This window comes from Oncorhynchus mykiss, chromosome 11, assembly GCF_013265735.2.
Source record: "Oncorhynchus mykiss isolate Arlee chromosome 11, USDA_OmykA_1.1, whole genome shotgun sequence".
In the NCBI taxonomy this organism is placed as follows: domain Eukaryota; kingdom Metazoa; phylum Chordata; class Actinopteri; order Salmoniformes; family Salmonidae; genus Oncorhynchus; species Oncorhynchus mykiss.
The window spans coordinates 60304627-60316960 of NC_048575.1; the positions used below are offsets into that span (position 1 = coordinate 60304627).

Below are 12334 nucleotides of genomic sequence, written 5' to 3' on the forward strand. Positions count from 1 at the left end.
AACTCCCCCCAAAATCCTCCTCTCCCAGAAGTGGGATCATGGTGGATGCTTTGACCAGTCTAGAAAGGAGGGACAGTTAGGGGCTGCCGTACTGCATGTATTTTCCTTGTTTGCTCCTAAACCTTAAATATGATGGAGATATTTATGAGGGGAACATCTTTGTCCACTACATATTGATATTTCCTAATTGTTCACAATCACCGAGTTACCGGTTCACGTGGCAATCCTGAAAGTTGAGCGATTAGGTCAAATACAAAATTCAGCCGAAATGTGGTCAATGTTAGTGCAGGATTAAAGCACTGGAGTAGCACAACATTTGCAGTACTTTCTTCAATATCAAAGACAAAGTACTTACTTCGCCCTTGCCATTACACACAGTTGAATCAGTATTCTCTAAAATGGACAAGACCACGTTTTGTACGTTGACAGTTAGTGGGTATTTATGTTCTCCACAGGGCGAGTCCCTATTTTCCCCCTGCTTCTCACAGAGATCTCTAATTATGTGCTCCAGATTACAGCCCGTCTCCACACAGCCTACAAGACCAGCTCACAGATAGGTTTGTACATGTGTGATATGATGAAAGACCTAACAGAAAATATACAGTCAGCTACAAACATGTGCCTCAGAACTTACATCCCTGCTGGCACTGCAGGGCTTCTGTTTTGCCCATGGCTGTTTGGAGCACCTCTTGCCTCAGCATTGTTGTAATAAGATTCGATAGAGGTTGAAGAATTCAGTACGACAGAAACATTTTTAAAATGTTTTATTCAGTATGTACAGCAATAGTGATAGATGTGTATTTCTCATTAGAATAAGTGAGATAAGCAAGGCACTTCTTTTTCTGTATAAGTACAAAACATTTGCTACGTAGCTGACAAAGCGCAAGTGTGCTATTGTGAATTGCGAGTTTGACTGAAGTGTTACAAGCATCCGTCAACGTCTGGGATGAAGCTGTTGAGAGTGAGATTGTCCCCCTCGCTGTCCTCTGTGCTGGGCATTAGGGTGATGTTGCTTGTGGGGCATCTGTATCTCCCCTGGCCACCATAAGTGGTTCTGGTGGGGACCACTGCTGAGATGCACACCATCTCTGTGCCCTGTCCCTGCAGCTGCTGGGCCCTGTGTCTGTATCTGCTGCCCCTCAGCTTGGTCAAGAGGATGACGGTGCTGACAATGAACATTGTTATCACAGCAGCCAGCACAGCCATGATGATCAGGCACTGACCTACCAGCCCTCTCCCCTTAGGGGTCATGGTCGGGCATGTCACTCTGTTCGAGACACTGACGCTTCCTGGAATGGAGGATTTTGCTGTCCCTTCTGTGAAGGAGTTGATGGCACTGGTAAGGTTAGGTGGATGCAAGGCGGATGGGACAGGTGTTTGTTTAACTCTCACAGTGGTGTGGGAGAGCTCAGTCTCATGGTCTGTCTCTGAGGTTTCAGTTCTCATTGTTTGCTGGGTAACGGAGACTTCTTTTGCGTTCTTGGTCAGGTCTTTGGTGAGGGCTACAGGGGGCGTTGTTTGAGGTGGTAGCTCAGACAGGTTCGACTCCTGGGTTCCATGGGTTGCTACCTCCCCATGGCTAAGTAGACATCTTGAGACCGCCTTGCTTGACAGAACCAGAAGGAACACAAGAGCTAGATATCTCCCAGGCTTTGGGGTAAACATGGTGGCAAATCTGCGAAGGGAAATGATAACAGCAAAAATGTAAAGACTATGTTCAAGGAAACAGTGGTACAACGCAGACGTTCATCACAAAACTATGAGGCATAGCTATGCCCAATTCAAGCCTTCCTGTTTTACACTACCTTAGCATGCGCTAAGGAAGAACCAATGTGATAAGTGCTATGAGACAAAGTGTGAAAAGTAACTTGGCCTTCTGTAATCTAGTGTGATACATTACAGAACACTGCACCGAAATGCCAGCACAAATACCCAATACTTGTAATAACACGGTATACATTGGCTTAATATTTAAGATGGTGTTGCTCATCAACATCACTTTGAGCCTGTGTAAAGGGATCAATTTCCTTTACAAAAAATGTTAGTGACAGTGACTGACAGATAATGATCTGTAATACATCTAAATCCACCCCATCAGTGATGTTGCAACGCTTCCTCAGCATTTCAGAAAAAAAACTAAATCAACCTAATTACAGGTTCTTTTAGAAAGTGGAGACTTTGTAGAAACTGTATACTAGCTCATGCAGCCCAACACTACTGATCACCCCACTGCTATGACACTTACCCAAATGCTGGAGGAGAAGTCTTGTTTTGTGGTACATTGGCCCCTCAACCAGCAGATTGTTCACCGTCAAGCAAGAAGCGAGACATTGGCTGATCTGTGAGGAATACAGGAAGCATGCTGCCTTTCACAGAAGTGAAGCTGTTTAAAAAAATAAAACACTGACAAGTGTTACACTTACAAATGAGGAATGGTGGCATACATGGGTTTCAGATACAAGGAAAGCTAGAATCTCTTGATAAAGAATAGCAAGTATGTGAGAGCAAAAGTATATGAGCGTACACGTAACTTGACATGCAGTGCATTAGTAAAGTATTCAGACACCTTCCCATTTATTACGTTACAACCTTATTCTAAAATTAATTTATTATTCTAAACACAATGCCCCATAATGGACAAAGCGAAAACATGTTTAGAAATGTGTGCAAATGTAAAGAAAAAAGGTAAAAATGAAATACCTTACATAACTATTCAGACCCTTTGCTATGACTCAAAATTAAGGTCAGGTGCATCCTATTTCCATTGATCATCCTTGAGTTGTTTCTATAACTTGAATGGAGTACACTTGTGGTAAATTCAATTGATTGGACCGGATTTGGAAAGGCACACACCCGTCTGTATAATTCCCCACAGTTGACAGTATATGATGTCAGAGCAAAAACCAAACCATGAGGTCGAAATAATTCCTCGTAAAGCTCCGAGACAGGATTGTGTCGAGGCACAGATCTGGGGAAAGTGTACCAAAAATGTCTGCAGCATTGAAGGTCCAAGAACACAGTGGCCCCCATAATTCTTAAATGGGAGATATTTGGAACCACCAAGACTCTTCCTAGAGCCTGCCACCCGGCCAACTGAACTGGCCGCCCTGCCACTCCTCAGTAAAAGGCAAGACCGCCCGCTTGGAGTTTGCCAAAAGGCACCTAAAGGACTCTGACCATGAGAAAGATGATTCTCTGGTCTGATGAAACCAAGATTGAACTCTGGGGCCTGAATGCCAAGCGTCACATCTGGAGGAAACCTGCACCATTCCTAAGGTGACGCATGGTGGTGGCAGCATCATGCTATGGGGATGTTTTTCAGCAGCAGGGACTGGGAGACTAGTCAGGATCGAGGGAAAGATGAAAACCTGCTCTAGAGCGCTCAGGACCTCAGACTGGGGCGAAGGTTCACCTTCCAAAACAGGACAACGACCCTAAGCACACAGCCAAGACAACACAGATGTGGCTTCAGGACAAGTCTCTGAATGTCCTTGTGTAGCTCAGCCAGAGGCCAGACTTAAACCCGATCGAACATCTGGAGAGATTTGAAAATAGCTGTGCAGCATTGCTCCCTATTCAACCACAGACCTTGAGGATTTGCAGAGAATGAGAGAAACTCCAAATACAGGTTTGCTAAGCTTGGCGTCATATCCAAGATTCGAGGCTGTAATCGCCGCCATAGGTGCTTCAACAAAGTAAAAGGTTTGAATACTTATGTAAATGTGATAGTTTAGCAAATGTATTTAAAAAAAATAATAATAATTCTACTAATCTGTTTGGTGCTTTTTCATGGGGTATTGTGTGTAGATTGTGTGTAGATTGAGGGGAAAAAACAACTCAATCCATTTTAGAATAAGGCTGTAACATAACCAAATGTGGAAAAAGTTGAGTGATCTGAATACTTTCCTAAGGCACTGAGTCTCAGATATTGCTTGTTTGAAGATGGTCATCTCATGTTTGCCCAGTCCTCTGCATCACTCATTAACTTGACAACAGAATACTTATTTTTATTTCTTTATTCATTTTTCTGATAATCGATAAGTTTGATACTTGAAGCAGAAAAAAAAATGAACAAAAATGCTCTACAGACCTCCACAAGAGGCTGAATCCTTGTTTGTTTTTCTTCTGTTATTAACTTCTCTTTTTGTATTTATAATACCTGTGATAGAATGGAGATTCTGTTCAGTCATGACGCATTATGGCAAGGAACGCAGACAAGAGGTAACGTTCAAAACCCACCAGAACCCAACTCCCAAACACACTGCAGCCCAAAACAACAATACAAAAAAAAAATGAAAAAAATGAAAACAAATATTTACAAAGCTTTAAATCATTTTCTAGGCCTTTATTTCAAACATCACATACATCTCTCTACAACATATTTCTCCAACCTAGTGTCCCTTTAAATAGCTATTCACCAATATTCCAAACATCACAGGTCTCGCTGCCTTGGGTAGACCAAGGAGGCTGAGGAGAAACATTTACAGGGCAGTACAGGACAAAGTCCAAGACATCCTCCCCTGACAAGATTCATATCTCTACAGCACAGTAGAACACATTGAAGTAATTCTTAACCCCAATAAAATATTACAGAACACCAGACGATGCATATTTAGAGTAAAATTGCATCCTCTGATGTAATCTTAGATTGTGAGGCCAGGATGGAGTGATTGATATAAGCATACATTTCTCAGTGCTTTCTATGCCCAAAACCCACTGTCAAAGTTCCTCTCAGGGTGCCTATCCACTCTCTCCTGCTAAATAACTCACACCATTCTCAAACCGCAGTCATCATTAAGCACTTCCTGTGCACAACTCTGGCATTTCTGATCTCTTCAGTGGCAACAAACTTTAAAGGCTAACAAACTCTGAACCGTAAACCTAACCCACCCTCCCGCTGAAAAAAAAGGCATAACAAAAATAGCATGACAACAGAACCATTATCGCAGTTGGCAACACCATCAAATAGTCGGACAATCCAAACGACTCCTTGTTCCTCTGATTCTCTAGTGATGTGACCATGTATTTAAGGGGAAACTATTTAAAATCCTGATAAGGAAGTACATAGTGGGATATCTGCAACGGGAGAGCCGGAGAAGGAAGCACAGGATAAAACGCACAGTATATTAACATCACCATACCACCCAATTCTGTTATCATAGGCCAAAACCTTGGTCACACCCTATGGTGAATCCATATAATCTAAAAATCCCCTCGCATTATCTGGAGAAAAAAAAAACACAAAAAACTAAAAAGTACATCCTCTACAACTCCAACCAGGCCAAAGACATACGAGACAAATTCACACATCCTGAAAGCCTTCCTTCTCCATGTTACTTCTTGTCAACCAACAGTCAAAACTGTTGTCTCAGACACACCCCTGTTACTCACCCTCTGGTTGGCTGTATGGATATGGGCCAATGAAGTGGTGAATAGTGAACATCCTGACACACACACCCTGAACACAAGGGCACGGTTCAACATTGGGGTTTATGACAGCATAAACACCTCAAATCAAAGGCAGAACAAGGCTGATACACTGCTAAAAGTCTGGAAATGTTTACCAGCTACATAGAACACAATTCCATTGGTCCTTCTCTGGGCAGCACACAGGACATTGCCACAAGAACCCGTACAAGCCACCCAGGTGGCTCCATGTCATGAGTCAGCAGAACTGTAACTTACAGTGCAGAGCTTATTACAGTACACACATACCATCTGTGTCACAGGGCCAGAGGGGGACAATGACAAACAAACAAGGAACATAGTAGCAAACTATGGCACATTTGTTTCATAAGACTGGAACGCCAACAATGCTGATGGTAGCCAAGGTCACCTAAATGACAGGAACGCTAACAATGCTGATGGCAGAGGTCAACTAAATGATTGAAAATGATTTTGGGATTGGGCATGTGCATTGTAAACAACTCCAAAAAAGAAAAACAGTTCAAGTGAACATCTAAGGCTACAAGAAGTACAAGGTGCAGGGTGACATCTACAAAGCCTAGGGGAGTCCACTCATACCCTTTCTGTTCCACAAAATTGATGGAGATGATCAAAACATTGTTCAAGTTGCAAACATAAGTTATACCAGGTATTAAATGATATGTAAGGACTGCATGTTTGCGGCTTGCTTAGTAAGAGAGATTAAAGATGGAGAATAAACAGTGGAAATTCAAATCTCTTGAGTAGAATATACACGAATGTATTAACTCTGGCCAGAATCAGGAGATGTTAACAAATGTACAGACAATGGTCCTGTTAAGATGGGAGGAGAGGGAAGAATTTAGAGGTTCAGAAAAGTCAGGCGGGAGAGCGAGAACACTTACAGCAAGAATCACACCACCACCTCAGAGCTTTTCAGCAAAGACAACAGAAGTACTATGATAAATCAGGCTTGAGTGTTTGATATTTTCCCATAATGAGTTGGTTCTCCTCCATTGTCTTTTACAGTAATTGTTTGATTATTGAAATCTGCCATCCCCCTCCTCACATTTCCAGCCTATTGCATTGTCCCTTATAGTTTGTATTTTGAGTCTTCCTGGAAAACAAAGAGAAACATTTTTTTTTTAAAGAAAAATACTGTCAAGGAGGTGTAAACATAACTCCTTTAAAATTTGGCAACATAAGTAGTTGGGGAAGACAATATACTGATACCTACATATAAAACATTTGGGTTTACCCAAATAGAAATGGTTCACATTGGAATTTTCTTGGTCACAATCTTAAAAGCAAAAGGAATATGCAAGACTTTTTCATACAACATACAAGAATAAACCGCCACTTATTAAAAGGAATGGAATAGTTTGCCATATTTCTCTCTTATTCCATCATGTTAACTGAGGGTTAGGGGCTGGCTAAGAAAAGTTAATATCGGAATGTTGCTTGGGATCATTGCTAGGCAGGTTTCAGGCAGAACGCTGTCATTGAGATTGGCAGTGACGGGTCCCGCCCAGCTCCTAGCCAATGGATCGTCCTGAATTTTGGGGGGAGGGTCCTTAAATGGCGATCTTGGACATCTGCTCCTCGAGTTGGATGATTCGCTTCTCCTGACTGCTGACCAGGTCCTTGAGGGATTTGATTTCTTTCAAGACCTCATCCAGCTTGGCTTCGTTTTTCTGAGGAATACAGAGACAGGAGCAAGACATGAGGCCCTTTCTGGAGATGTTGGTACCAGTCCTAGTATAGTTAAAGCTTTTGCACCAAGACAAAATGACTGTAAATTCAGGGTCTACAGCAGGGTTCCATAACTGGCAGCCTGTAGGTGATTTTATTTGGCCCCCAAATGAGCAATTATAGATATTTTTATTATAATAATACATTATTTTTATTGTTGGACATTAAAAAAAAAAGCTGTAAAAACACCAGCAAATCAGCTCCAAATGTTTTCTTCAAATATTATATCGGTTTTGAGCTTCTTGCGGTCATTTTACAGTCTACAAAATATTTGTAATTATGTACCAGCCCCTTGATCGCCTGCCCGTGACTGAATCTAGTTGATCCCTGGTCTACACACTGTGTGTGTGTTTATTTTTAATACGGAGGTCCATTCTATCCCTGCAGGCATTCTACGCTGCAGACATGCAGGGCTCCAGTATCCCGTAGCACCCTGAGGGTTAACATGGAGCGCCTGCAGGCTGCAGAGCAGCAGCCCAGTCTGCCATGATTACAGGCCAGAGCTGCAGATCGAAGTGGAGGCCAGGGCTGGGCCCTGCGTGGGCAGCTGTGTTGTGGGTGAGGTAGGGCAGGAGCAGCAACCGCCCCTCATTGAGTCAGAGAGCGATGGGGGTGGAGACTTCTAGTAACCACCTTATGAAGTCAGGCAGCCACCCCCTTCTAAAACACACCCAGCCAACAAACTCTTCATGTTCCAAGGCCCCAGCTGCAATATGTCAAGGCCAGGGCTGAACTAAAGGCCATTTGATGACTGTGGTGGTGGGTGTGGCAATCAGACTAGCCCTGGGAAAGCACTGTACATACCCAAGGAGATACATACTGTAATGTTGATATATTGATCCAGTCAACTTTCAATCAAAACACTAGTGGTACATTGCACATACAGAATAATATCCTGGTGTCTGGTGAGTAGTACTTGTTTACATAAAATAAAGCAGTGTTTCCCAACTCCTGTCCTCTAGTACCCGAACAGTACATATTTTTATTGTAGTCCTGATTCAACTTGTCAACTAATCATCAGGCCCTCTGAGTTGAATCAGGTATGCTAGTCAAGACTACAACACAAATGTGTGCCGTTGAGGATACTCTAGGACTGGAGTTGGAGTGGAGAGAGACTATGTCTCTCCCATACAACCCAGTCAGAGTCCTCCCCAGACAGAGACAGCAGTCCTCACTCTGGATGGAGTGGGCGAGGCAGACTTGTTGGCTGGGCCCCTTTTCTCTGTGTTCTTGCTCAGCTTGTTGTCCAGGATGTTTTTCTTGACCACTTTGAGGTCGCGGTTCTTGCCAGGGACGTAGCCGTTCTTCAGGGATATGAGGATGGGCTCGCCATTCTTCCCCTCGAACCAATCCTCTGCCTCGATGGCACAGTCTGGTCCTGCCGTGTCTGGGTACAGGTCATCCTGGAACAGGTCAGACTGCAGAGCGGCACAGAGACTGCTGTTAGAGAACGCTGTACCAAACACATAGGGCCCGTTACCTGGACACAGATTAAACAATCCTGAACAAAAAAGCATTCTCTATGGATATTCTTCATTGATCTTGCTTTCTTAATATGTGTCTAGTAAAACACCCTAACATTTTCTATCTGTCAAAATAGACCGTTTCAGTTAAATGTTGCATTAATTGTTGAAATCATTCATATATCGACTGTCTAGATCAGAATGAAGAAGCTCACCTTTCTGGGCACAGTCATGATGATAGGTTCACACTTCCTTTCGTGCAGTTTATAAAACCTGCCAACATAAAAGCAAAAATAAGTGTATTATTCAAAACATCACATAGCAGGCCCACTGTCTAACATCCTTTTACAAACACTGCAGCCCAGCCCAATGCACTTCTACTTCCAGGACACTGGCAATAGTCAGGCAGCCTCAGTAAACATGGAGTTGAATAACTGCATGGTACACAATTCTGGTTGGCAGGGCCTGGAGTTAATCCGTTTATAAGGAGAGAGCTCTCCTCCAACATGTGGTTATGTGCTGCCTCCTGGTGGACATGGACAGGTAATAGTGCCACATTACAAGTCATCTTCCGTTTAGGGCCACCTCATAGACCCGGCCAAGAACTACCCCACTTGGTTCTAGACCTTCCCACTAGACCTTGCTGAAATGAATAAGGGGTGTGCCCAACAAGACATGATATTCAGATATGATAGAGCAGTCCTAAAATGGATGATCCATTTCTCTATCCAGCCAGCCCTACCTGGCAATCTCACACTTGTTGACATCCAGACCTCTCTTGGGCATGTATCCCATCCCCCTCTGGGGCTCCTTGGTGGTGAAGGTGTTGAGGTAGTGGACAAATGGGGCCTCGTCCGTGATCTCAAAGTAGCGGATGCTGCTGTCACCCTACAAACCACAGAGACAAGATGACGGCCTTTTAGTGCTTGTCTGAATTCATACATTTTTTTAATGACTCAATGAGCAGCAATAGAATAAAGTTTAAGATACAGTATAATGTTTTAGTAATGACTTCATGGATAACACTTCACCATGCAGAACTTCATGGATCAAAGTAAGACTTGTTATAAGTCACTTGCACAGCAGATCAAATGGGTGTGTATGTATGTAATCTTCGGGAAAAACTCCACTCACCTTACCACACAGATAAACCACATTGGTGTCTGGGTCATAGAAGGGCAAGAGAACTCCATTGCTGGTGTCCATCTCATGCACTGAGATGGCCTCATCCATGGCTTGCTGTAAATGAAACATTGACATAGTTGGTTACTGAGCAGTCCAGTAACATCTTTAATATAGGGAATATAGGGTTCCGTTTGTGACTCAGCCAAGAGTTGTGATGGTGAGGACGGGGTGACCCACCGGGTTCCACAGGGCTAGCTGTCTCTCACTCATACGGCTGAAGCCCGTGGTGAACACGTTGCCGTCCGACAGGAAGATGGCCCTCATGGGCCGTGCCCCCTCATGGGCCTTCTCCTTCTCCTGTGACACAGAGGGTCAACATAAGGTACGTACACCCTAAATTTTCACCTCCGAGATTCCTTCAAATTAGATTTTTTTTAGGTTAAGTTTGCGGAATTTGACAACCCTATACAGCAGGTTTGTTAGTGAAAATTATTGTCAGTGGTGCTCACCCCTACGATCTCCTCCTTGCGGGGGTCGATGACACGGATGGTCTTGTCCTTGCAGGCAGTGCAGATGAGGCTGCCGTTGCGGTTCCAGCAGGCGCTGAAGATGACATCAGGGTGCATATCCTCCAGCTGAATCATGGCTTCGCCCGTCCCCACGTTCCAGATGATGATCAGGTTGTCACAGCCTGAGGATTACACACATTTAACAAACACACAATACACAAGAGAAGCATGGACATAATATCACTGATGTGGCAAGATAATATCATCTACAACTCTTAGCTCATTCTGGTTTGGTTCTGACATGGAGGGGGAAAACACTGTGAATATGGTCATTCTCAAAGGGATACTGCGAGATTCTGGCAATTAAGCAATGACGAAGTCTATAGGTAAAGTAGCATACGCTAGCGTACCTGTAGACTTTCAGTCACTGTGCTAATGCTAGTCAGCATTGGCTTGCGAAACTACCTCTTCCTTCTGCATGTAGACATAACAAATGACATCCACAAGTTCAATGGACTAATGGGTAAGTTCAATGGGTAAGTAGAAAAACAGCACAATAGCAAAAATCTTGCAGTATCCCTTTAAGGCAATTGTCAGTGTGTCAATGGGGACAGATGTGCGTTGATCAGACATCTCAGTGTTTGGGGAAAATTATGCCACAGGGTAACAGTGACAAGCTCACAGCAGGTTACCACTTTTCTCAGGGCGAGGAGGGGATGAGAGCGAGTGAGCTGATGGCGACCGAGAATACAACCACAAAAGCAGAGGCACACAGGTTGAACCAGAACTATAATGATAAGGACAGGAGGACACTAGTGTTGTCACGATACCAGAATTTAAACTGTTGATACCATCACAATACCACGGCAAAAAAAGGCATGGAGACAAACTTCACTACTGCTCTGTTCAATCGTTAGGCATCTTCTGAGTTCATCATTACATTGGAAATGTTTGACGTCAGAGACAGACATGTACGCATTAATGAATCAATTATACAATAAATTTGACTTTGTTGGTTAAAACAAGTACAAAACAATAGTAATAATTTATTAGTAGGAAAATGTATACACTCAAGCAGTGAGACACTTCGGATAAGAGTCTGCTGAATAACTAAAATGTACATTTTTTAATTGGAATGGTAAACCTCCTTTGATAAACTGGGTAAATCAAGATGTAATCTAGGCCTATTCGCAATACAGATGAACGCATATTCAATGTGTGTGTGCATGCATTGAGTAATTGAGCTGGTTTTGGCGGATTTCATCTGTTTCCCTTCCATTTGGGACTTAAAAGCATTTCACTGTAAGGTGAAGGTGAAATACCTGTTGTATTTGGCGCACGTGACAAATAAACTTTGATCTAATATTGTACCGTACTGATCAACAACATTTGCATAGAGGTAATTTATTTTATAAGTGTGCGCTGTCTCTTTAACGACATCATTCACGAGGCAAGAGGGGGGCGGTCCATCTGAGCCTTACTCACACAGTCAGTTCGCTAAGGCAATAGATCATCTTTGGGAGAGACATGAGACCGATTAAGTGAATGAATAAAGTTTGTGGCAATCAGCTTTGAAATCAGCATATTTTGTATTAAGGTTTGCATATTATCACAAAGTACTCAGGTAGTAGTGAATTGATGTTAGCGTCAGCTGTAAGCTAGCAAGGAAAGTTAGCCTACAAAGCAGGAAGCTGACGGAATGTTATTGCATTGTAAAGTGTTCTAGCCTGTATAGACATTGTTTTGCGACCAGTAATTAACAGGTTCAACATTTCTACATGCCGTGTCGCATTATTCAAGTGTGTAAACTTCTGTGCAGCATTTGTGGGGAGCTAAACCTGATGCAGCCCAGACTCCCAGTGCAGCAGACCCGGCGCCAGGATAAAGTGACTAAGTGGAGCAGGCACAGTGCGCTCGCACTAAGGGGGACCTTCAGCGGCGCTGATACAGACTTGATCCGTGAGAAATTTGATAGACGTAGCAAAAGTAACAAAAATGATAGTACCGAACCATTTATGTTCTAGCATCGAAAAAGTACAGACGTTTTGGTATACCATGCAA

At 43.2% G+C, this 12334-nt stretch overlaps 2 protein-coding genes across 2 annotated transcripts in view; both read right to left on the reverse strand.

Annotated features, from left to right (window-relative positions):
* Positions 1 to 749: 749 nt before the first annotated feature.
* LOC110536638 (P-selectin glycoprotein ligand 1) lies at positions 750 to 2343 on the reverse strand. The gene is made up of 2 exons (XM_021622372.2): positions 2246 to 2343; positions 750 to 1675 (listed from the first exon to the last, which is right to left on the reverse strand). The coding sequence occupies exon 2, from the start codon at positions 1663 to 1665 to the stop codon at positions 922 to 924; it is 744 nt and encodes a 247-aa protein (XP_021478047.1). The 5' UTR covers positions 1666 to 1675; positions 2246 to 2343; the 3' UTR covers positions 750 to 921.
* Positions 2344 to 4001: 1658 nt separating this feature from the next.
* The window catches only part of LOC110536115 (coronin-1C-A), a 58738-nt gene continuing 50405 nt past the window's right edge, over positions 4002 to 12334 (reverse strand). Inside the window, exons 5-11 of the mRNA XM_021621682.2 lie at positions 10274 to 10455; positions 10002 to 10121; positions 9774 to 9878; positions 9382 to 9527; positions 8855 to 8912; positions 8352 to 8594; positions 4002 to 7118 (exon numbers count right to left, since the gene is read on the reverse strand). Coding sequence (XP_021477357.1) covers positions 6999 to 7118; positions 8352 to 8594; positions 8855 to 8912; positions 9382 to 9527; positions 9774 to 9878; positions 10002 to 10121; positions 10274 to 10455 — 974 coding nt within the window. The 3' untranslated portion in view covers positions 4002 to 6998. The remainder of the gene's footprint in view (positions 7119 to 8351; positions 8595 to 8854; positions 8913 to 9381; positions 9528 to 9773; positions 9879 to 10001; positions 10122 to 10273; positions 10456 to 12334) is intronic.

Excerpts from the sequence above, each read along its gene's own strand:
- LOC110536638 (XM_021622372.2), bottom strand. The coding sequence starts at position 1,665 with ATGTTTACCCCAAAGCCTGGGAGATATCTAGCTCTTGTGTTCCTTCTG.